The sequence below is a fragment of the Dendropsophus ebraccatus genome, chromosome 1, assembly GCF_027789765.1.
Source record: "Dendropsophus ebraccatus isolate aDenEbr1 chromosome 1, aDenEbr1.pat, whole genome shotgun sequence".
NCBI classification, from domain to species: domain Eukaryota; kingdom Metazoa; phylum Chordata; class Amphibia; order Anura; family Hylidae; genus Dendropsophus; species Dendropsophus ebraccatus.
In genome coordinates, this window is record NC_091454.1 from 226,993,016 (window position 1) to 227,018,177 (window position 25,162).

Sequence of the window (25,162 nt, forward strand, 5' to 3'; positions counted from 1 at the left end):
GCGCTGCAGGATTAAAAGTTATTTTTATAACAATAACTGCATTCCCTGCCGAACGGACCCCAGGACAGATCTTGGATTAAAAGCAGCTATCTGAAGGGACAAGTGGTTTGGGGGGGGGGGGGGTAAGATTGTGGGTACAGAGTCGCTTTAAACAAGTCATCATGATTATGGTTACTGGGACTTCTTACTGATGTCACAGAATAGAGAATAGTTGTTCTATATCATTGGCACAAGGTCACGGTTCAGCTTATAAATACTGACGACTGAACTGACTAAACAGCCGGGATATAATGCGTCATGTATGGTCACGGTCCTTTATACAATTTATACAGCCATATGTGTCACATATTATTTGTATTCTTATTTTATTCACAGGAATTTCTAAGGAGAAACCAGACGATGGTCGTGGAGTTTATATTACTGGGATTTCAGAACCTCGGTCTGTTCCGCGTTCCTTTCTTTACTTTCATTGCTTTCCTGTATACAGCGACTGTGGCCACAAATCTGTCAATCATCTTATTAATATCGTCAAGCTCCAGTAAGAAGATGAAGTCTCCTATGTACGTGTTTCTTAGTCACCTCTCGCTCTCCGATATATTGATCAGCACTGCGGTTGCTCCTAATGCATTACAGGTAATCATATTGGGTCAAACACACGTGCCAACTCTCGTCTGCATTACTCAGCTGTATTTCTTAGGTGCCTTCTCCGTAGTGGAATGTTGTCTCCTCACTGTGATGTCTTATGACCGATATTTGGCCATCTGTAGACCATTGAGGTACACGTCTATAATGAACGCTAATCTTCTCAATGGTCTTATTACATACTCCTGGCTGGTGGGGATTCTACAACCTCTCATCACCCACACTCTCTTCCTACAACTAGAATTTTGTGGCCCAAATGTCATTGATCATTTCTTTTGTGATGCTGCTCCTCTTCTAGAACTTTCTTGCTCTGATAGAACTTTGGTAGACATAGAAGTGTCTATCGCGGCTCTGTTTGTTGGTCTTCTCCAGATGCTTTTTATCATCATTACTTATATTCTTATATTTCACTCCATTTTCCATATGTCCTCCAAGGCTGGTAAGGAAAAGGCCTTCTCTACCTGTAGTTCACACCTGGCTGTTGTTTGTACATATTATGGGACACTCATCATACTGTACTTATCTCCATCAAGAGGAGATTCCTTCAGCCTAAATAAGACATTATCGCTTGTTAACACTGTGGTGACCCCATTCTTTAATCCGATCATTTACACCCTAAGGAATCGGGAGATCAGAATGGGTCTTAAAGCCCTCCGATGTTGTTAGATGAAGAACAAGAAGTCCTTGGGTGAGAGTACCAACTTTTCACAACAACTAGATTTGTATATGCTGTGTTTGTCTCCATGACTCCCAGGAATTTATGTCAGTGCTCTGATAGCATCAGTGTTGGACTAGCCCACAGGAGGATCCCCCGATGGGCCCCAGCTTTAGAACCTGCACAAACCCTGACTGACATGTTGTTTCTCACTGGTTCTTCATTTGTGGGCTACCAGGATCATTTTCTCAGGTGGGCCCCAGATATCCCAGTCTACACTGGATAGCATGTCCTGATATTGTGCCAAAAGGGTTTCATGATTAATTTGAGCCCTTAATTATATAAAGGTAAGGGTGGGTGCAGCTACACACATTTCATGACATATAATGTATAAATTGACTATGATATAGAGAGGTTTAATCCCTTATCTTAAAAACATGCCACCAGAAAAGCAGACCTTATATAATGAATATTTTGCTAACATCAGAAACTTACAAAGTCACTGTTGTTTTATACAACTCCCCTCCATGTCACAGATTATAGATAAGAAATCTAGAGCCATATACCATACCTGATTTAAACGGGAACTATCCTGCTGATATGTCCCTATTGCACAGGAGACACCAAGGAGGAAGGGATGTCTCTTATAGTATGTCTCTTACCTTTCTCCTCAGCGCTGTTCCGGTGCAGTTAGCCATGTGCTCCTTAATACGGTGAGACCATTAAGAGCATTGGGGCACCTGTTAGGAGCACTTCCCGCCCCTATAGCGCCGTCCCTTCCCCTTTTAAGGATAATTAATGGAATGGCTGGCCAGGGGCCAGCTGGATTGCCGCAACGAGGTAGGCAGTGCTCCTAATGGTCTTACTGGACCACGGAGCACACAACTAACTACACCGGAATGGCACTGAAGATGAAGGTAGGAGAGGGCGGGCAGTATGTGTAGTGAAAAAGTGATTGCGGATAGATTGTAAGTGGTTTTCTGTGGGAACTGTGCAACCAGTGTCCAGTATAAAAAGTGGCAAACAGATCACTGATCTCAGCGAGACCAGCCAAAGAAAACACTGTCAGCTGCTGGTTAAAGTGCTCAATACAGTGAAATCCTAGGTGCATTGTCCCCTGGGAAACCTCAATATGCAAAGAGGACTAGCCAGATATCCCTCCAGGGAAGGACCTAGCCCCCCCATATGCAAACATTTTTATGGACCAATTTGAGAACGATCATATCTACAATTCTTCTTTATTCCTATAACATGCCCACGTTAGGTACCGTTACATTGCTGACATTTTTTGCATATGGCGGGGCAACACAGATTCACTCCTCGCGTTCCACTTGTACATTAACTCTATATTACCTGAACTACAATTCACCATTCACTGCGACCCACTAACCATGCATTTCTTAGACACCACAATACAAAAGGACCATCTGGGCAACCTTAGCATTGATCTATACCATAAACCAACAGATAGGAACAACCTACTCCCTTATTCGAGTAACCATCCACCAAGTGTCAAGAAATCTCTTCCCATCTCACAATTCAGTCGGGTCAATCGCATAGTGAGCAATCCCACAGTATGTCAGGAACGCCTCAACGAAATGTCCCACAAATTTAGACAACGAGGTTACCCCGAGAGGATTCTGAAACCTCAACCTAACACCATGAGAGCCAACACGGTCTCTCCACCGAGAATACCTTTTGTACACAAATACCATCCCAGCAGTAGTAGAATAGTGAACATCATACACAAACACTGGCCTATCCTTAGACGTACCCTACCAGAAGTAGCCGAGTTTCAGTCACCACCCATGACATGCTACAAGCGGGAAAAAAAACTGAGAGATCACCTTGTTCGTGCAGACATAGGGAGCTTTGCCAGAACAAGCCAACGCTTTTTAGGTCCCCCCAAGAAGGGCACTTTTCCCTGTCTCAGGTTCCATCACTAAAGGCGACCTTTTCACGCATCCACTATCAGGCAAACGCTTCCCCATCACAGAGTACCATACATGTGATTCCAACTTCGTGATCTATCTTATCAAATACCCATGCGGTCTCGGATACGTTGGTGAAACTACTCAGCGTATCCGAGACCGGATCTCTAAGCACAAATCCACGTTCAGGTGTAAAAACCTTCTACTTCCTATCCCAGCCCATTTTCACAGCATGGGCCACACCACTGCACAACTCCGCTTCCAGGTACTGGAACACATCAAACAACCTAGGAGAGGAGGCAACAGGGTGGAACTCCTCAAAAAAAGGGAAGCCTACTGGATTCACACACTCCAAACCATTGAACCACAGGGTCTCAACAGAGCGTACGATAGAGTATACAACATATAACTACCCACCAAGATATCGTTACAGACTCTATATACATGAGACGCAACTGTTACCTGATTCCTATATCATGTAGTGTACGACATTGCAATGATCCTCAACTATATTTCATTTTTTCTCTTTATGGTTAATTTACTCCATGTATACCAAGTATTGTATGATCAATGATTCTTAATTACAATTTTTCTTCCCCTTAGGGCTAAGTCACCCCAAGGAGCATTTTCTGTTAGACATCATGGTAACTATGGCAACCTGCGTCATGCATGTCTTCCCTCACCTTTCCTTTATCCCCTCCTCCTTCTCCCCCTTTCCCTTCCCCCTCCCCCTCTTTTCTTCCCCCTTCGATTTCATTTCCACTCTTATTCCTCCATATTCTTCCATTTCCATCATCCCCTTTATCATTTATATTCTCTTTCATCCCCTTTATCATTTACATTCTTTTCTACTATACTCCATCACCTTCTTGTCCATCTGTTACATGCTCCCCTACACCAGTACTATTCTCGCCTTGCCCTTTTGGTTTTCCTATACTCCATACACATATTATGCAGGGCGCATGCGCCTACGCGCTGACGTCAAAGTACCCACACAAGCGGCCGTACGCCGCGGCTAGTACCCATTAGACCTGCCTCTCTCCTCCTCCGGGCATGGCGCTGCATTGGCCGTCACGTGACCGGTTTCCCCGCGATCTCGTGACTTCGCCCTCCCCTCCTCTGGACATGACGCCGCATTGACCGTCACGTGACCGGCTTCCCCGGGATCACGTGACTCCGCCCTCCCCCGGACATGATGCCACACCTCACGTGACCCGCCCCACCGCGGCCATGTGACCCCGCCCGCTCCCTATTTAAACATAGCCGGCGGCACCCATAACACACTCCACCGACCCTCTTCTTCATATGAAGCACACGAGGTGAGCATGATCCCTTCAGTCTAATACTGCATTCCTTTTTGCTCATACTAGCAATCATGTAACTTTTCTCTACTGGCACCCCTGCCACTCTTTTTTACGTTGTTCTCGCCCTGGATTGCTCTTCCTCCCTCTCTCTCTGCCATTCCATCTTCTCTAAGTCTATCATTTCTCATGTATCACTACCTTCTTCTCCCTCCCTGTTGCCTCCCTTGATCTATCTCCCCCCCCCCCCCCCTCCCTACACTCTACTCTATTGCTGCCCTACAGACTGCATGTCCTCGATTTAGCCACTAGATGGCACCATAAGACCATTGTGTACTAACTCTATACCTAGCTGTCCCCTAGAGCTTATTTTGTTTGCAGCTTTCCCTTTCTGCATCTGTAAATATGTACATAGTTCTATAGCTTTGCATGCATATTTGTCCATTTATTTTCAGTTATTCTTTAATTTTTGCACTTATGTTACTATGGTTTTACTCTTACTTATACCATATACCACACGTACTTATTCCATGTCTGTTTTTTGTAGAGACCCTATGGCCTGAGGAAGGTCCTGGTTGGACCGAAACGTTGCATATTACATTGGTCTCATTTCATGTACTTTCTGTCTATGGTCGGAGTTTAAACCTTGTATCTCACTGTTAAATAAAACTTTCACCTATCCTTACATGAAAAACGAGTGCCGTGGTTTCTACTGTACAGTATTGGAGGTTGACGAACCCATTTGCCACTGAGCACCGGCTCTAGTAAAGAGGTAGAGGTGTGCAGCACTGATTCAACAAATAGGCCCCTGTAAGGAGGCCACCCAAACTTCCATATTAAGCAGTCCCTTCAGTCAATATCCAACTAATATAAGTCTAATAATATGACCAGGGAAATACCAAAGCCAGGTATCCATTCAAAGACAGCTGTTTCGGGGTGTTGTCCCTCATGCCCCTCATCAGTGTGGAGCAGGATTCTGGCTAGATGGGAGCAATGCCTTGGAGACCAATATGGCAAATAGATCACTGTTCTCAGGGTTAAAGTGGTCAATACAGTAAAATATTAGGTGCAAACATCAGTATGCAAGAAGGCCCGTGTGTTTTGAGACTCGCAACTAAGGCTACGCAAACCTTTTTTGCATATTGATGTTTCCCAGGGGACGATGTACGTAGTATTTCACTGTATTAAGCACTTTAACCAGCAGCCAACAGTGTCTTCTTTGGCCGGTCTCCTGGAGATCAGTGATCTATTTGCCTTATTGGTCTACCAGACATTGCTTCCGCCTAGACAGAATCCTACTCCACTCTGATGAGGGGCAACACCCCGGAACACCTGTCTGTGGATTGATACCTGGTTTAGGTATCACCCTGGTCACATGATCAGACTCATAGTTGGGTTGGATATTGACTAAATGGACCACTTAATATGGTGGTTCCCTGGAGGGATATCTGGCTAGTCCTGTGTTTTTAGACTCGTAACTGAGGCTCTGTGGATCTTTTTGCATATCAGTATACAATGTTACTGGATGTACATAACAAGTGACTGGGTGCTGATTGAGCATTTGTTATGGTCAGTATGGCAAAGGCAGTCTGACAAGACACGGACAGTGAGCCCTGAGCTGACCCCACCCACTGACCCTGCCTAATTGCCACGGACGGCCCTAAACGGCCCGGACAACCACGGAGTCGGTCCCTACACTGAATAGGTGCGACACACAGAGCACGGACAGACAAACAAAACACAATAAGAGGTGTCAGACAAACCAGGTCAGCAACAGTCGAGCGGCGAAGTACAAAAACGGCAAACAGGAGAATAGTCGAGGTCAGATGCAGAAGGTCCAGAATACAGATATCAGAGTAATTAAACAGGGAGCTGAGCAGGCGAGTGAACTCTAATAGTCAGCAGGGAAGGGAGAAACTTGCTGCTTTTTATCTGGGATCAGAGACTAAGTCCAGCAGATGATTGGACCAGCCCTGATCCCAGCAGCAAGTTCAGCTGAGAAAATCAAGCAGAGCAGTAACCCCTGCACTGCCAGGAGTCTGCCAGGAAAAGCGGGTGTGGCTGGCAAATACAACACAATTCAGACAGAGTAAAAAGAAAAACACAGAGAAACTCAGCGCTTCCTCGACCGCCCGGCACGGACCGAGGAGCGCAAAGTCATATTCCTAATAGCATTATAGCAAATCCATGGGTATATAGTATACCAAGTCACTTGGTAGGCATAACAAGTGACTGGGTGCTGGTTGTGCATTATAGCAAGTCACGGGGGGCTATTAAGACAGTTTGCATTACATTAGGAAAAATAAAACATATATATATATATATATATATATATATAAGTCCAAGCGTGCCAAAAAATCTGGCCCTTCCCAGGGTACTGCCAGTGTCAGCAGCCAAGGTAGCACAGAAGGTGGTCCCTGTCAAAGACTTGTGGAAGTGGTGATTGGGTGTCTGAGACCCAATTCCAATTCCAGCAAGAGAGCTCCTGGTAACCCTAGCAGATCCTCAAGACCCCGAGACACTGGATATAGAGGATCTTTTTAGGAATCTACTGAGAGGCAAGAAATTGAAGGAAGTGTTTAGACTCCTGGAGTTGACATGTCCCAGAGAAGTCAGGAGAACCAGGTAGGGGCAGTTTCTGGCCAAAGTATGGGATTGTACTGCATGAGATGGAATCTGCATAGTTGAAAATAACGACAAGACAAAAAAGCCATCCGGGGAGGCAATGGGTCTGTCCATTGGGCAGGAGGAGGATGACAGTGATATAGTTGAGGAGGAGTCAGTCGACGACTTAGTGACCAACCCAACCTGGCCTGGGAACCAACCAGTGGCAAAAGTTGTGGAGTCATCCCACCCGTCTCTTTGACTGCTCCAGTAAAGCTGGACCCGAATCAGTTGTGGAAACAGCTAATGCATTTAATAAAAGTGTCAATAACCTAGAGTTACTGTCAAAAGCTATCGGTTCACTTCACCAAGGCCAGGCACCTCGGTGACACGTACCTGTCATCTACTATGACAAATTGTATCTTCTCACAAGGCCCATGAGGTGACCCTTGAAAAATTAACTTGAGGCCCATGAGGTGACCGCTATAAAAATTTATAAGGAGGCCCATTAGTTGAGCCTGGAAAAATTAGAAGGGGGGGTGGGGGGGGAGTTAATAATATTAATAATAATGTTTTTATTTGTATAGCGTACACAGATTCCGCAGCGCTTCACCTATCTGTATGTTTAAGTTGAGCCCCCGAAAACATTGCCCATAGTAAGCCCAAAAGGTTTTTCCTTTTGAAAATCAATTGGGGGATCTTAAAGCGAGCCTCCGGAAAAATTGGAACTAGTAGGCCCTACAGGTGCAGTCAGGGGTTAAGGAGGAAGTAGGAGTTTGAGAAGGAGTAGGAGGTAATGTGATAGGAAAGTGTACAAGGCACTTCACTGTTGGCTGCTTTGCTGTGGTAGACAAGTTTGGAACTCTGGGTCTATCCAGTTGTTGTTCATCTTTATAAGCGTCAGGCAGTCAGCACTCTCCATGAACAGCCGGCTGCGGTTATCAGTTCGAACACCCCCGGCTGCGCTGAAGACCCTCTCTGACAGCACGCTAGCAGCAGGGCAGAACAGCATCTCCAAAGCATAAAGAGACAGCTCCAGCCATGTGTCCAGCTTGCTCACCCGTGTCTTTACTGGGCTTCTGGAACAGTATGTATCACGTGCCTTTACTAGGCTTCTGGAACAGTATGTAACACATGCCTTTTACTGGGCTACTGGAACAATATGCATGAGGTGCCTATTACTGGGCTACTGGCACAATATGAGTGAGGTGCCTATTACTGGGCAACTGGCATAATAAGGTATCACCTGCCTTTTACTGGGCAACTGGCACAATAAGGTATCATGTGCCTTTTACTGGGCAACTGGCACAATAGGTATCACTTGCCTTTTACTGGCCAACTGGCACAATAGGTATCACTTGCCTTTTACTGGCCAACTGGCACAATATGCATGAGGTGCCTATTACTTGGCTATTGGAACAATATGCATGAGGTGCCTATTACTTGGCTATTGGAACAATATGTATCAGGTGCCTTTTACTGGGCTACTGGAAAAATAACTATGATGTGCCCTTACTGGGCTACTGGCACAATATGCCTGAGATGCCTATTACTGGCCTACTGGCACAATAAAGTATCATGTGCCTTTTACTGGGCAACTGGCACAATATGCATGAGGTGCCTATTACTGGCCTACTGGCACAATATGCATGAGGTGCCTATTACTGGGCTACTGGCACAATATGAGTGAGGTGCCTATTACTGGGCAACTGGCATAATAAGGTATCACGTGCCTTTTACTGGGCAACTGGCACAATAAGATATCATGTGCCTTTTACTGGGCAACTGGCACAATAGGTATCACTTGCCTTTTACTGGCCAACTGGCACAATAGGTATCACTTGCCTTTTACTGGCCAACTGGCACAATATGCATGAGGTGCCTATTACTTGGCTATTGGAACAATATGCATGAGGTGCCTATTACTTGGCTATTGGAACAATATGTATCAGGTGCCTTTTACTGGGCTACTGGAAAAATAACTATGATGTGCCCTTACTGGGCTACTGGCACAATATGCCTGAGATGCCTATTACTGGCCTACTGGCACAATAAAGTATCATGTGCCTTTTACTGGGCAACTGGCACAATATGCATGAGGTGCCTATTACTGGCCTACTGGCACAATATGCATGAGGTGCCTTTTACTGGGCAACTGGCACAATATGCATGAGGTGCCTATTACTGGCCTACTGGCACATTAAGGTATCACATGCCTTTTACTGGGCAACTGGCCCAATAGGTATCACGTGGCTTTTACTGGGCAACTGGCACAATATGCATGGGGTGCCTATTACTGGCCTACTGGCATAAAATGCATGAGGTGCCTTTTACAGAGCTACTGGAACAATTACTAGAAGGTGCCCTTACTGGGCTTCTGGCACAATATGCATGAGGTACCTATTACTGGCCTACTGGAACAATAACTATGAGGTGCCCTTACTGGGCTACTGGCACAATATGCATGAGGTACCTATTACTGGCCTACTGGAACAATAACTATGAGGTGCCCTTACTGGGCTACTGGCACAATATGCATGAGGTGCCTATTACTGGGCTACTGGCACACTATGCATGAGGTGCCTATTACTGGGCAACTGGCATAATAAGGTATCATGTGCCTTTTACTGGCCAACTGGCACAATAGGTATCACTTGCCTTTTACTGGCCAACTGGCACAATATGTATAAGGCTATGTTCACACTGCGTATATGTCCGGCCGCATATTTTCGCGGTCGGACATATACGCGGTAAACTCCGGCCGGGAATTTACGCTACTTGCGGCCGGCTACGTACGAAGCGCGAACTTACGCCCGAAGTCTACTTACGCTTCCCCAGCGCCCTACGTAGCGATCTGACAGCGGTCTTTTACTTGGAAAGCTTCGCTTAGCCCCGGACACCCCACAGAACCTTTTGGATCAGAACAAAAAGCTGCAAAAATGAAGAAATCACCACTACGTACGGGACCGCATGTTACGCTACGGACGTAAGTTACGGCATTTTCGTCCTCAAACAACGGTCTGGCTCATTTTTTACGGCGGCGCGTACGATCCTGGCGTAAGTTCGTACGTAGTGTGAACTGTGCAACTGTACTTCCTATACTTCCCATTGTACGCAAACTACGTAAGTCTCCGGCCGCTTATTCACGGAACGCGCTACGTCCGGAGCCTAACAATGTATTCCTCAGCCACATGACAACATTAAACATTCAGAAGGTGTGAAACAAGTACCGGTGTAGCAGGCCAAATGAACCCCCTCCCAGATTAAACCCAGGTATAGCTTGTCCCAGGCCAAAGTATACCCTGGGGTGTAAAAGAAAAAGCCTAGGCCAGAGTATACCACGGAGGTGTAAAAAAATTATAGGCCAAACTATACCCCCCCCCCCCCCCCCCCAGAATATAGTATATCCTCAGTAGGCAAACTCTATACCTGGGGATGTAAAACAGCCTATGCCATACTGTATCTTTAAAGGTCACTTCACTGGTTTTCTCACCCCTGTTTCAGGCCACAGTATGCCCCAGGCAGTGGCGTAGCTACAGGGGTCGCAACGGTCGCAGACGCTACCCGGCCCGCCAGCCCCCCATGCCACCTTGCTGTGCCCCCACCTGAAACTGCTTGCATTCATGGGTCACACAGACCCATGAATGCAAGCAGTTGCTAAACAGCGTCCTGTGCGATCTCCCCAGTCACCTCTGGAGCTATGTCGGGGCCCTGCCCACATCCTGCCCGTCCTGGCCTCGCCCACGTCCCACCCGTCCTGGCCCCGCCCACGTACTGCCCGTCCCGGACGGTCATTGCTGCGCTGGAGCCTGCGTCCTGCCCATTCTTTGCCTGCACCCCACCCATTCTCTACCCATACATACTGGCCAGTCACTGCGGGCATCAGAGCAAAGTGGGGGCCTAGCCTGTGTCCCGCCTGTTCTTCGCCCGCACGTCGTGCCCCTCTGTCTCTGTGGTGCCGATGCCTGAGTTCTGTGTGTGTAGTCCTGTGTGTGTAGTAAGCCTGTGCTTGTGTGCTGTGTGTGCTAAGCCTATGCTGTGTGTGTTGGGCCTGTGCTGTGTGTGTGTGTGGTGGCCCTGTGCTGTGTGTGTGTGTGTGTGTGTGTGTGTGTGTGTGTGTGTGTGTGTGTGTGTGGTGAGCCTGGGCTTGTGTGCTGTGTGTGGTGGGTCTCGGTTTTTGTGCTGTGTGTGGTGGGCCTGGGCTTGTGTGCTGTGTTGTGTGTGTAAAGGGCCTGGGCTTGTGTGCTGTGTGTGGTGTGCCTGGGCTTGTATGCTGTGTTGTGTGTGTGTGTGTGTGTGTGTGTGTGTGTGGTGGGCCTGGGCTTGTGTGCTGTGTGTGGTGGGTCTCGGTTTTTGTGCTGTGTGTGGTGGGCCTGGGCTTGTGTGCTGTGTGTGGTGGGCCTGGGCTTGTATGCTGTGTTGTGTGTGTGTGGTGGGCTTTTTTGCTGTGTTCCGGGTGTGTGGTGGGCTTGTGTGCTGTTTGTCTGTGTGCCAGTGCCATCCTCTCCTGGGCTCTTCCCGCTCCACCTACCGATGGCACACCTTCTGCTCACTAGGGAGGAAGAAGGAATGTCTGAGGACTGCAGAGCCAGGTGAGGATGTTTTTTATTGTTAAAATTTATATGTTAAAATTTTTATTGTTTTCCTTTTTTGAGGTTAGGGGACCTAACTACTCTTTGGGGGCAGAGAGGGGGCCTTTAGTATATGGGTGTACAGAGGGGGCCTAATACTATTTGGAAGCACAGAGGGGACTTGTCTATTATTTGGAGGGACATATTGAGCATAATTGCTTATATAGGGGCACAGAGGGGCACTAATACTGTGTGACGCAATACACATGGGGAGTTTGTGTAGAGATGAGGACAATGTTGGGGCGAGGAGCCTAAAATGTTTTTCTGCCAGATCCTGTGGAGACGAGTCATGTCTGAAGATGTTCATGATGTCCGGGCAAGATGGAGAGGAAAAGGAAGAGTGAAGAACTCCGACTTGCAAAAAGGTCACAAGAAGAGGCGACGCCCCCTGTGAGTTACTGAATGTATCACTAAAAAAGTCTGCAGAATATGGTTGTCACTGCTGAGGGAGAATATTGGCCTTTATTTAGTAGATTTTATGCAGTAACAGTACAGTAGTATTATGCAATGGCAGCGTGGAGTGAGGTTGTTAGGGGGAGGGGGATATGTAGGCTTGGAGTAGTATGGCATCACTGGTCAAGGGGGGCCCCAAATCGAAGTTTCACACAGTAGTGGATTATAATAGGGGCGTTTTGGGCGGCAGCCCGTGGCCCTGAGCTCCTGGGGGGCCCATGACCACCCAAAAAGACTTATACTTTCAATGGTGTACTGTCTCCTGGCTACACTTCTGCCATGATTTGCAAAAAATCACTGTTTTTTAATGGCAATTTTGCACAAATCAGGAAGTCATGACATTATCTGTCCTGTACTATGAACGCCAGGCTAGTGCTGCCATAGTTACAGTGGGGTGGGGTGGGGGGCCCAGGCTTGGTGAACAGCCCGGGGCCTATGGTAACGTTAATCCGCCCCTGGTTTCGCACCAGGGCCCATGACATTTTAGCTACGCCCCTGGCCCCAGGGAATATATATTCTATACCCAACATAGCCTAGGCAACACTATATCCTTCCACGCCATAATGTAATCCCTCTACTGGTTTGTCAGCAATTAGCCCTATTCCTCTGCTCATCTTATCTGGTGAAACTCTATGGGCATCTCCAGGATAAGAGGATGTCTGCCCACACAGTCTGCTAGCTTCCTATCCCTTAGTTGTGTGACCTATAGCAGCAGAAAGCTTCAATGCCGAGCACCAGAGAACAGGCAAAAAGAGCTTAGTCAGCGAGTTGGGTCATTGACAGGAGAATGAGCATGGTATCAAGGATAAGGCAGCAGTGTAGTCAATAAGGTGCAGGATGAAGGAAGGTGGCCTCAGATGATGGTCAGACAGTCCATGTCGGACCAATAGGACAGGCAAATGATACAGAAGGGGTCAGGGAGGCAAGAGTAATCTCAGGAACAGGCAGGGACAGGATACATTTGGTAGCAGAAACAGGCACACACCTTCGGCCAGGAAAACAAGAAACCAACAATGCTCAGACAAGACGAAACAGATGAAAATAATAGAAACAAGAAAAAGAGGAGGAAGAATAATAAGGATCAAACTGACCCTTTAAATCTAGAAGGGGGTGCATGAGCACACACCCTATAGGCCAGATCAGGAACTGCAACTGCCCATATATAGGAGGCTGCTAGAGATGAGCGAGTACTACTTGATCAAGTAGGTATTCGATCAATTAGTACACTATTCGAAATATTAGTTTTTAAAGGGGTACTCCGGGAAAATTACATAATTTAACACTGCAATTACAAAGGAAAGTTATATAACATTGCCATTTACACTCATTAGGACAGCTGTTTTTCAAAGAATCAAAGTCCCACAGGAAGTTTTGTAGTTCAGGAAGGAAACACATCACGGCTCAATGCTGTTCCACAGGTGCCATAATGAGACGTGATGTATTTCCTCTCTGTCACAGGGAAACCCACCCCTCAACACATCCTCCGCCCCTCCTCTGCCCACACCACTCCTCCTCTGCCCGCCCCGCTCCTCCACTGCCCGCCCAGTTTTACAATACATACTATGGTGTCCGAGGTCTCCTCTGCTTCATAAGCACAATCACCATCATCAAGTATCAGCATGGCATGATGGTGGGGGTTGTATGTGTGTAAGCTGGAGTTGCAGAGCTTCCAGAACTACTACCACCATCATTGTCTCTTGGACAAGATACTGGTAGTAATTTTTCAAGCTGTGCAACTCCAGGTTGCACAACCACAACCCTCAGCATCATGCCATATTAAAAGTAGACAATGGTGGCTGCAGTTTTTATTCACTGGACACCCAAATAAGGGGGCTGGGTTGTCAGTATTCACCATTACTGCTTGTGTAGGGGACTAAGCTGTGCAGTGGGAGGGGAATAGATGGAGGGAGGCAGGGAATAGAGGAGCTAGGGATAGAGGGCGGGGTTGTGGGCATGTTTGTGGATGGGAGGAGGAGGTGGGAGGTATATAGAGGCAGGCCAGGGAAACAAGGCATTGTGGGGACTATAGGAATATGCAGCACACAGACACTGGTCCAAACAGGAAGTTGTGATGTAATCAGCAGCAACAGGGAACAGTGCAGGGGGCAGCTAGAGCAGCCAGAGTGGGAAGAAATGTGACAGAGAGGAAGCCAGTAACCATCCCCCAGTGTGTGAGGAGTTTAGATTTTACAAAGGGTGCCTGGAGTACTCCTTTAATCAAGTATTCAATCAAATTGCTGTAAAAATTTAACTCCCCTCCCACCCTGGCGGGGGGGGGGGAGGGGGGGTGTCAGGCACTAACAGCACACATTCAGTGAAAGAAAAGCATCTGCATTCATTGGCTGGCTAAACCACGTGACCTTTACAGTTATAGAAGAGTGGATTTGAGATTCAATTTCAGATGAGACTCGGAGGTGATATTATGCAGGAGGGACCCCAAAACCCCTTTTTAGGGCTAAAATCTTGAAAGAATATATTTATCTAAACTGGCTAGCAGCACATACAGTAGGTGTGTTCAGAGAGGCAGGCAGCTACAGTGCACTGTGAGGAATAGGCTGCAGTGTATCTGTCTGTATAGGGTATACGGCTGTATACTCCTTGTGTGCCAAGGCAAGAAATTTAAGCATGGTGCTACTTTTCTGCATGCTGTGCAACACATAATAAAATTAAATGCTTGTTGCCTTATGTAGGGCATTCTTCTAATACGTCAGAGAGGATATACGGCTATACACTCCTTGTGTCCCAGGGCAAAAAAATATATCCATGGTGCTGTGTGCAGTTAAAAACCACTGTACAGATATAATGTGTAATGCTAGTGCGAAGGGATGCTTAAAAAATATAATATAACTGTTTGCACAACTTATCCGGGCCGGTTGTTCCCTGGCGCAGTCTTAGTGCTGGGTGGAATGACTGTTTCCGCAAATTCCAGTCTGGATTTTCATTGCCTTATGAAATATTTGGCTAAACTGCATATAGAGAGAGACTTTTCTATTGCCATTTGAACTAATCCCCACACCTCTAATTCCGCTTTTAAAAGTCTCACCTCAAGTGCCTCAAGCTAATTTTTGGAGGGCTCACCTCAAATGCTTAAAGTTAAGAGGGCTCACCTCAAGAGCCTCAAGATCATGTTTTCAAGGGCTCACCTGAAGGGCCTAAAAATAACTGTTTGTAGGGTTCACGGGCCTAAGAATGTTTGTTGGGCTCACCACATGGGTCTAAAATGTTTTTTGGGCTCATCTCAACATCGTCAAACTACATTTTTGGAGGGCTCACCTCAAGGGCTTCCAGATACATTTTTAGAGGGCTCACCTCAACGGCATTTTAACGTGCATCTGAGGAATATGTTTGCACTAGTGTTGAGCAAACTTCATGAATGTGATCAGATTCTGCAACTTCTTCAAACTCATCATTTAACTCTCCCCATGTGAAAGAGTTGGATGATGCCATAGAAAGTCCTGGAAAATCCGGGAATAGATATTAGCTGTATCAATGTGTTCCAGGGAGTCCTCGGGCTGCCTTCACCTTCTCCAGAAGCAGAAAGTTAAATGCAGAGTGTTCGGGTTTGGTAAGTTGCCAAACCTGGTTCGCTCAACACTACTTGCAACGTTATGAATAATAATAATAATAATAATAATAATAATAATAATAATAATAATAATAATAATATGATTATGATTATTATTATTATTATTATTATTATTATTATTATTATTATTATTATTGAAAAACACAAAACATTGATAAATTCCGCAATAGTGTTTGGGTCAGTATTACCCAAAATCAGGAGGAGGTCTGGTTTTGGTCAAAAATTGTGACCCAAACATTACGTGTGAACGTGACCTAACTCTCATAAACTATTTTACTCATTATTGTTTCTTAATGTTCTCCATAGCAAACATATTCATTCTCAGATCACATTGTTAATTATAGATTTTTTTTTCTATTTTTTTAACTTGCAAAATAAAAAAAAGGTTAAAAAAAAAATCCCCCGAGACTTTTTTTCCTGGCAACTAGTCTTGTATTTTCTATATAAATATTGGCTGTAGTTCTTATTGATATATTATTATGTCTCCCGGCTTCTCCCAGTGATTAGGATGCTGCTCATTTTCCCTCTAAGATTTCCCTTCACAATAAGAATCAGGTAGAAGAAACTGAAAGGGAAAAAAAAAATGAATTCTGACAGCAAAAAGATATCGGACGTAAGTTTAATAGGAAAGCATTAAGAGTCACCCGATGATAAAATCTACCCAGAATTCTTCTCACACTCAGGCAGGAACAACTGTCCTTTCTAATAACACCTTTATTTTACCATAGTTTTTTTTATTTATTTATTTATTTTAGCAAATTTGACAAAAATATATATTCGTGAGATAAAATTGAAAATAAAAATGTTGTCTTTTCTTCCCCCCTTTGGGGGTGGGGGGTGTTGGTGGGGAGTTTTTATGTCAGTTACTGTGTGGTAACGTCTTTGGGCACCCTGTGCATTTGCAGAGCTCTCCGTGGTGCCAGTAGAAGTTAGCCCCTTATGGAAACTACAAACCAGAATTTATTTAGTCGCTAAATTAGCATTTAGAGCTGAGAGTTGTTTGAGAAAGGGTTTTAGAAATGCGCCAGGAAAAGAATAATTTACATTTCTTTGCCAATACATTTTTTTGGGATTAAAAGTTCTAATTTTCAGAAGGAACACACAGTTACACCGTCTCTCCTGAGTAGCCTCCAGCAGTACCCTGTGTTACCATGTGACCATATATTGGTGTTAGGCACACTGCAGGGCTTAGAATTTATATTGTTTTTTATCGTTTTCTACAACTGTGCCACCTTTACTACCTTTGTGCAATAAAAATGTATAAAGAGCTTATCCCAGGGCTACAACATACGACCCATCTACAAGATAAGTGATAGATGGGGATCTGACTACTGGAACCCACCAATCAGAAGAAGAGAGGTCCTCAGTGCCGCTATACATGTAATGTGATGGACATGTTTGCGCTTCGTAACTCCATTCAAACTGTATGGATCTAACAAAGATAACGGATAAGATAAAACAGTGGACATTACAGCTCCCGGCTATTTTGAGCAGTCCTGTTTTTTGGGTTTGGTGTGCAGGAGCTTGTGGGACAAGTTGTAGCCTTTGTTAGTACTATTGGTATTGTATTGGAATCACCAGTCACCATCAATGTACCATTGTTTAATTCCTTAGGTGGAAATTAGAAAGGTTAAAGGGTTTCTGTCCTTACAAAAAACTTTTGACATGTTATAGAGACATCATAGAGACATGTCAGAGGTTTTGATCTGTACCATACCCATCAAAAGAGCAAGTGGCGAGAGGACCGTGCTGCAGCGCGTCCACTCTCCGCACTGAGGTAGAAAAAAGAGTCAGACTCATATTGTAGGTCTATGGAGCCGAGAGGACGTGCTGCAGCACAGTTCTCTGTACACTTTAAGTTGTTTGACTAGATGGTCACTCTCTTCTCTAGGCAGGGCCAAAATGACTAGTTGTGACTGGTTCTAGCCCCCCAGCCCTTCCTTAGAATATTCTTGTAGCTTCAATGAGAAGCTGGTATGAGGGAAGGTCATGTGACCAAAGTTTCATTAAGGCCTACAAATTTTCTCTACCAGTGGGGGCAGTAAAGAGCAATAAATTAACCCTTGTGAATCCTTACTAATTCAGTGTATGCTAAAATTGCAGTAAATATTTATGTCCAGAACATGAAACTGGAGCGCCTAAGCGTTAAACTATGAAGAAACTAGAAGAGAACAAAACTCTCTGTCCTTTCCGTTCAATACAGCATAACTATGATTTGTTCTATATACAGGAGAACAATCAGACGCAGGTCATAGAGTTCCTTCTCTTAGGATTTCAAGTCAGTCGAGCTTTAGGAAAATTACTATTCTGTTTGTTCCTTGTGGTTCATTGTTTGACCATATGTGGGAACCTCCTGATCATCATCCTGGTGTCCACCAGCAAGGTCCTCCATACCCCAATGTACTTCTTCATCTCACAGCTCTCCATTGCTGACATTTTGGTGACCACAGATATTGTCCCCAACCTGCTCCACATTCTACTGTATAATGGGGCCACCATTACTTTTACGGACTGTATGACTCAGTTTTATTTTTTATGTACCTCTGAAGTATCTGAATGTTTCCTCCTGACTGTGATGGCTTATGACAGATATGTGGCCATCTGTAACCCCCTCCGGTACTCCTCCATCATGACCAATGGATATTGTGCCATGTTGACCGCCATCTGCTGGTTGTCTGGATTTTCAATTATTTTAGTTTACATGATTTCAATAACACAACTAAGTTTTTGTGGATCCAACATAATAGACTACATATTCTGTGACATTGTTCCTTTACTAAAACTCGCCTGTTCGGACACTTTCATTATTCATTTAGAAATTTATATACTGAGTATTCCACTTATCTTCATCCCAACCACAATCATCGTTGTGTCTTATACTTATATAGTTTCAGCCATCTTAAGGATCCTATCCAGTACTGGTAGACAGAAAGCCTTCTCCACCTGTAGCTCCCACCTCATTGTGGTCTCCATTTTCTATGGAACTATGTTTAGTGTTTATGTGGCCCCAACAAAAGGCCAAACACTGACTATGAGTAAGATCCTCTCTCTACTATATACTGTGTTTACTCCATTGGTCAACCCCATTATATACAGTCTGAGGAATAAAGACATTAGGAATTCTCTAAAGGAAACATTTTATAAGTATTTGGTCTGGTGAATTCTAAAGTGTATCTGTTGTTTTCAAAGATTGCCAGGACTACACATGTATTAATTTTCCTTAATCCTCTGACCAATCACATGACAGCATATACATTTCTCTGCTATATATACATACAGAGCTGCACTTGACAGGCTGGTACTATGCTGAACTCACGTTTTACACCGTACAGTACTAGATGGTATATGGAGGGAAAAAGGTTACTGATGCACTGGGCTTTTATGGTTCTATGTGGGCTAGAAAGGAAATAAACAGCAGCAGGGTCACAGCAAGCATTGAGCTGCTAGTTTTGATGAGCTACAGGGTGGGGGAGAAATAGCTACACAGCTACTTATACCAGGAACAGATGCCCTAAATTATGGGTGGTCAAAGAATTCTCAAATTACTTTTGAGGAACAGTGTGGAACATCTTGGCTGCCTCAGCTTGCAGTTACACAGCCCAGACTAAGGTAATCTTTCTCCTGTGCAAAGCACATGGTTAACCCTGCCCCCTAATTCCTGTAATTTGTCCTGTTCCATCTGTTACTAGAGGCAAATTTCCCATGACAACAGACGATGTAGAGCAGATTGCAAAAAGTGGGATACCTAGTGGCCAAGACTTTATTATCTGTCTGTATTAAAGAGCAATTTTTGGTTAAAAGGGTTATCCGGGAATAAATAAAGTACAGCCATTTCCTTGTAAAAACAGCAACCCATCTGATCACAGGTTGTTAGTGGTATTGCATTTAAGTTCCAATAACCTGAAATGGAAACAATGGAAATTATCTGCAAAACCAACAGAGAGGGGGCCTAATACTATATGGGGGCTGCACAGTGGGGCCTGGCACTATATGGGGACTTCACAGGGGGAAGGGGGGATTTCTATATGGGAGATGCATAGAGTTGCCTAACACTATATAGAAGCTGTACAGAGGGGTCTAGTTCTATATGGGAGCTGCACAGAGGGTCTAATAATATTTGGGAGCTACACAGAGATGCCTATTATATGTGAGCTGCACAGTGTGGATTAATGCTATATGGGGGCTAGACAGAGAGTGCATAGAGAAGAAGGTTCTCTGAAACATCTGTGGCAGAGCTGCATATCTGGGTGTTTGACAGCCTTTGGATGCCGACTTAGATAATAATAAAAATAAATACTCCTCTTTAAGACTCCAAATGTAAGTACCGCCTTTTCATTTAGAGGTTTAGATTAAACTATACTGTATGCAAGATATATTTGTGCAGCATTGAAGACCAGGCACAGATGGGGCTTATTGCTATATTGGTGCTGCACATAGGGGCCTAGACACATATTTAAGCAGCACAGAGGAGCCTATTACTATATAGGGGCTGGAAACATGGCCTAGTATGAAATGGGGCTGCATAGAGGGACCTAGTACTATATGGCAGCTGCAAAGAGGCGCCTAAAAGTAGTGTGAGCTGCACAGAGCCAATTACTTTATTAGAGCTGCACAGAGGGGCCTAATAGTAAATAGGAGCTGCACAGTAATGTCTAGTAATATATGGAGGCTGTTGCACAGTTGTACTAGAGCTGCACAGAGGTTGCTTAGTAGCAGAAAGTAGAAAGCCGAATGCCACCATTGACTTATACTGCCCAAGTCCACTTTGCTACCTTAAAGCTCTTAACATGAATTTTACCGTCAAGAAGGAGCCTTAGCAGCCCTTCACAAGACTCCGACCACCACCCAGCAGGTATAGGGCTTGTTCCCATCATGGAGACTGGACAGGAAAATAGTATTTCTGTTATCAGACAAGTGAATCCCGTCTAAACCCAGCAACCCCCTATTCTCACCCTCCAGCTACCTGTGGCGTACCTGCACTCCAGACCTTGACTGCATGACCGCCACCTGCCTATTCTCATCACCTTCGATTTGAGCAATCGTGCTCTGGCAGCCTCTGTGGTCGTCCCTATTCTGAAGGAATGAGTCCCAAACTCTCCCGAGTGGAGGCCCAGTGAAGTAAGGAACTTCCTAAACAGGGACCGAAACTGGAAGCCCATAAGTGGGGACCTGTCCTTGTGCAAGAAGAAATTATTACTCTGCTCTCAAATAGCCATAAACTGTGCCACCAACAATACCTGGCAGGCCTGGACCTACCTACACCACTTGAAGCGGAAGCCAAGCCCCCTCCCGTACTGACAGCTCACTGACAGAACCAGGAGGGGTGGAAGTGTGGCTGGGAATTTCATCATAAAGGGCACAGATGGGCTTACTACTATAAAAGTGCTGCACAGAAAGGCCTAGTACTATTACTAGGAGCAACACATATGGACCTGGTACAATATGGGAGCTGCTCAGAAGGGCCTAGTACTATATGGGAGCTGCAATGCAAGACATAATGCTATTCGTAGGCTGCACAGAGAGGCCTGATACTATATGGGCGGCTGCACAGAGGAGTCTAGTACTATATGGGGACTTGACAGAGGGGCCTTCTACCATAGGAGGCTGCACGGAGAAGACTATTACTATATGGGAGCTTCATAGTTCATGGGGACATAGATAGGGGCTTTGTGATTCACTTAATGTTTCATGGCTCCTGTGAGACACTGAATGTAAGTTTTCTGTATTAACTTATTTGCTCTGTAGAGTTTGTGTAGAGATGGTATCTACTTTTATATGGGCACGTTTGGTCTTCCTATACACAGGGCCATATTTACCACTAGTTTGATGCCTAGGGCAGCACCCTGCAGGGGGGCAGCACACTGGAACAGGGGGGAGGAAACACATTTTTTTTCCCGTTTTATTTTTTAGTCTCTTCAGACTTGCCAGTAAATCTGGTGTCTTTACGAGGGGAAGGGGGGGGGGGGTGTCAGGTCTGGTATAGCAGTGTTAAATGTGATGCCTGGCGCTATTACCTACCAATCCTGCTGTGAAAGTTGTTTATGTTTTAAGCAGTTAAAAAACACGAAAATAGCGATTCAGACAACGTCTGTACATGTATAGAAATGCATGTGGCCGAAACCCATTTCTTCATGATGATAACTGGTCCTTGAAGATTGGGCCTCTTCAGGTTTAGTGCCTAGGGCAGCAGAAGCTACTAATACGGCCCTGGCTATACAGGATTTGGTCAGTAATAGTATGGCTGTAATGGTAGTGTTTATGGTGTAGTCCTATTATTGGTCTCAGTATACTGGTATTTTTGGTAATATTAGTATACAGTACTTGGTTTAGCCAGTAGCAGTATGGTGGTAATAGTAGTATTTATGGTGTAGAGGTAATATTGGTCTCAGTATACTGGGTTTGGTCCATTACAGTATAATGGTAACATGTATGATAATATTTGTTCCTTGTATACGGGTATTATTTGGCAGCTCTATAGCTACTGTATACAGCGTTATCAGTCATGGATAATTGTTTTACCTACATCCTCATAGTAGCTTCAAAAACCTGAGGCCAGACTGGTGACTTCTGATAAGAGATGAAAGTCCTAGAGGTGTGAGTTTATTCCCGACCCATAGAAATGGCAGGTCACAAGGTGACCCCATGGTGGCAGAGGCCCTGGGATGTATGCCCTCTCCATAACATGACCCTAGGAGTATCATAATTCTATAGCTTGGTGATGAGAATAGTACAGGAGGGATGAGGGAGGGATATGTGACTGGTAGAACACTGGTCTCTTTATTATGACTGGATTATTGTGGGTGTATTATATGTGATATCTGCTGCTGCTGATCATTATACCTATGGATTGATCAGGTCTGCTTATAATCACTACAGACTGATATATCCTGTAATATTATCCATCTATAGTCAGTGTGATGTGTATCTGGCCGCCATCTCACGGTGAACCACACATCCTTCTCGGCTTCTTCTCTCCATTCCTCCTGTGGTTTCCTCCCATCTACACATCATGTAATGGGCTCATTGGGGAGGAATGGCAGGAAATCATTACATTCTGGCTATAGACATTGTACCGGGGACGTCCTGATGGAATTACTTATCTCTGATGTTAATAGAAATGATTATCGTCTCCATAGAATTTGTCTCATTTACCGATTCTAATAAGCACAATAGTCATGATGTAACTCGAGGTCAATGTTTCCTATTATTACAATGATACAATGGTCTGTCATTCCAATTCATAACTTATAGTTACTGATCATTGGCTCCTGTATATGTCCATGTCCCATATAGTGTTATACAGGCCCCTCATGTAGTCAGTGACCCCTCCACCAGCTCAGTATAATATGCATTATCCCTCTATCTCACATCCACATAGACAGCTGTGGTGATAACAGAGTAACACATTAGATAAATAATGATTAGCAAAACCCACAAGATATGTTTCGGGAGGTTTCCTTAGCATTGTCTCTCATACTTGTTTCAGATTCAATGGGTAATTCTGATTTGGTCCTGCACTCCATATGCCAGGAGCTCTGCACTTTGAATGTAGGGCCAAATCAGAATTGTCCATTGAATCTGAAATATAAAAGTTAACTTGCAATGCTCGGCATCATCAGTTATATCTCTAGGTAGCACACCTTGGTTTAATGTATAAGAGTCAGGGCTCCTATTAAAATAATATGTTGGGGTTTATTTTCAGCTTGTAGCACATTCTCTGCTAATAATCTGGGACCATAGCTCTACAGCCATGGCCCCAGCTTGTTTTGAGTAGGAATCCTTCTGTGCCAGACACAGAAAACAGTGATCTATATAGATTGATCATATCGATATTGATCATATATGATTATTATAGAGGACCAGACACTCCTGACAAAATGACAGGTGTCCTATTCCTCTGCAGGGAAATGCTGTAAAACTCACCTATTCCTAGCCTTGCAGTTTTAGGAGCTGTTAAAGTGTGAAGGGTCCTATGGTCTGTTTTCCCCTAGGGCTGCAATGCCTCATGTACATCTCCCCACTATTTCTCCTTGACAGGCAAGCAGGACTGTTGTTGTTTTACATAGCAGCTCTGGAGCCATGTGATAGTGAAGCCACCGCCTTACCTACCACTCTAACTGCGTCAAGCCTAAATGAGCTCCCAGAGGTGCAAACTACTTCTCCTTCACTGCGGTCTAATTCATCCCAAACCATCTCATTGGGCTTAGGTCAGGTGATTGAGGAGACCATGTTATCTGAAACAGCACATGACACCATTACTTCTCCTCCTCCATGCTTCACATCTTCCCCTTCTTTCTTCTCGTCCTCCATTCCTCACACATCACTCCTCCTCCTCCTCCTCCTCCATGCCTCACACAATCCCACCTTCCCATCTATACCTCACACCATCACTCCTCCTCCTCCATGCTTATCACCAATCCTCCTCCTCCATGCTTCACACCATCACTCCTCCTCCATGCTTCACCCTCCCCATAGTCCAGGTTTTACACATCCCTCCTTCTCCATGCTTCACATCTTCCCCTTCTTCCTTCTCGTCCTCCATTCCTTACACATCACTCCTCCTCCTCCATGCCTCACACAATCCCACCTTCCCATCTATACCTCACACCATCACTCCTCCTCCTCCATGCTTATCACCAATCATCCTCCTCCATGCTTCACACCATCACTCCTCCTCCATGCTTCACCCTCCCCATACTCCAGGTTTTACACATCCCTCCTCCTCCATGCTTCACACCACCCCCATCCTCCATGTCTCAAACATCCCTCCTCCTCCATGCTTCACACCAACAGCATCCTCCTTCTTAATGCTTTATACCCTCACTCCTCCATCTCTTCTCTTTCCTCAGGATTTATACCATCCCTCCTTCTCCTCCATGCTTCACACCTTCCCTACTCCTCCTCCATGTTTCACACATCACTCCTCCTCAATGCTTCACACCGTTGCTCCCCCCATTCTTTACATATTACTCTTCCTCCTCCATGCTTCACACCAACCCTCCTCCATGCTTTATGCCATCACTCCTCCTCCGCCATGCCTCAAAAAATACTTCTCCTCCTTGCTTCAAACCAACCCTCCTCCATGCTTCACGCCATTGCTCCTCCTCCATAATTCAGACATTACTCCTCCCTGCTTCACACTACTGCTCCTCCCTCATGCTTCACACATCACTCCTTCTACTCTTCCATCTTTTATACCCCCCCCCCCTCCTCCTTGCATCACACCATCCCTTCTCCTCCATGCTTTATCTGGTTTCCTACCACAGGTGTTACAGATATATACAACCTTCGCAAAAGTCTGTACTTAATGTATTATTATGGTGATGAAAGAAGTACTAAAGTTTGCCACTAGATGTCGC

At 45.1% G+C, this 25,162-nt stretch overlaps 2 protein-coding genes across 2 annotated transcripts; both read left to right on the top strand.

Annotated features, from left to right (window-relative positions):
- Window positions 1-399: 399 nt before the first annotated feature.
- LOC138785874 (olfactory receptor 5P4-like) lies at window positions 400-3,243 on the top strand. The gene is made up of 2 exons (XM_069962301.1): window positions 400-1,081; window positions 2,702-3,243. The coding sequence occupies exons 1-2, from the start codon at window positions 400-402 to the stop codon at window positions 3,241-3,243; spliced, it is 1,224 nt and encodes a 407-aa protein (XP_069818402.1).
- Window positions 3,244-17,955: 14,712 nt separating this feature from the next.
- LOC138785881 (olfactory receptor 6F1-like) lies at window positions 17,956-18,963 on the top strand. Its single transcript, XM_069962314.1, has one exon. The coding sequence runs from the start codon at window positions 17,956-17,958 to the stop codon at window positions 18,961-18,963; it is 1,008 nt and encodes a 335-aa protein (XP_069818415.1).
- Window positions 18,964-25,162: the final 6,199 nt, after the last annotated feature.

Bases quoted from the DNA above. Each gene is read 5' to 3' on its own strand.
- LOC138785874 (XM_069962301.1), top strand. From the start codon at position 400: ATGGTCGTGGAGTTTATATTACTGGGATTTCAGAACCTCGGTCTGTTC. The intron at 1,082-2,701 runs GTAAGGAAAAGG...TGCATTTCTTAG, and splicing joins CCATATGTCCTCCAAGGCTG to ACACCACAATACAAAAGGAC.
- LOC138785881 (XM_069962314.1), top strand. From the start codon at position 17,956: ATGAAGAAACTAGAAGAGAACAAAACTCTCTGTCCTTTCCGTTCAATA.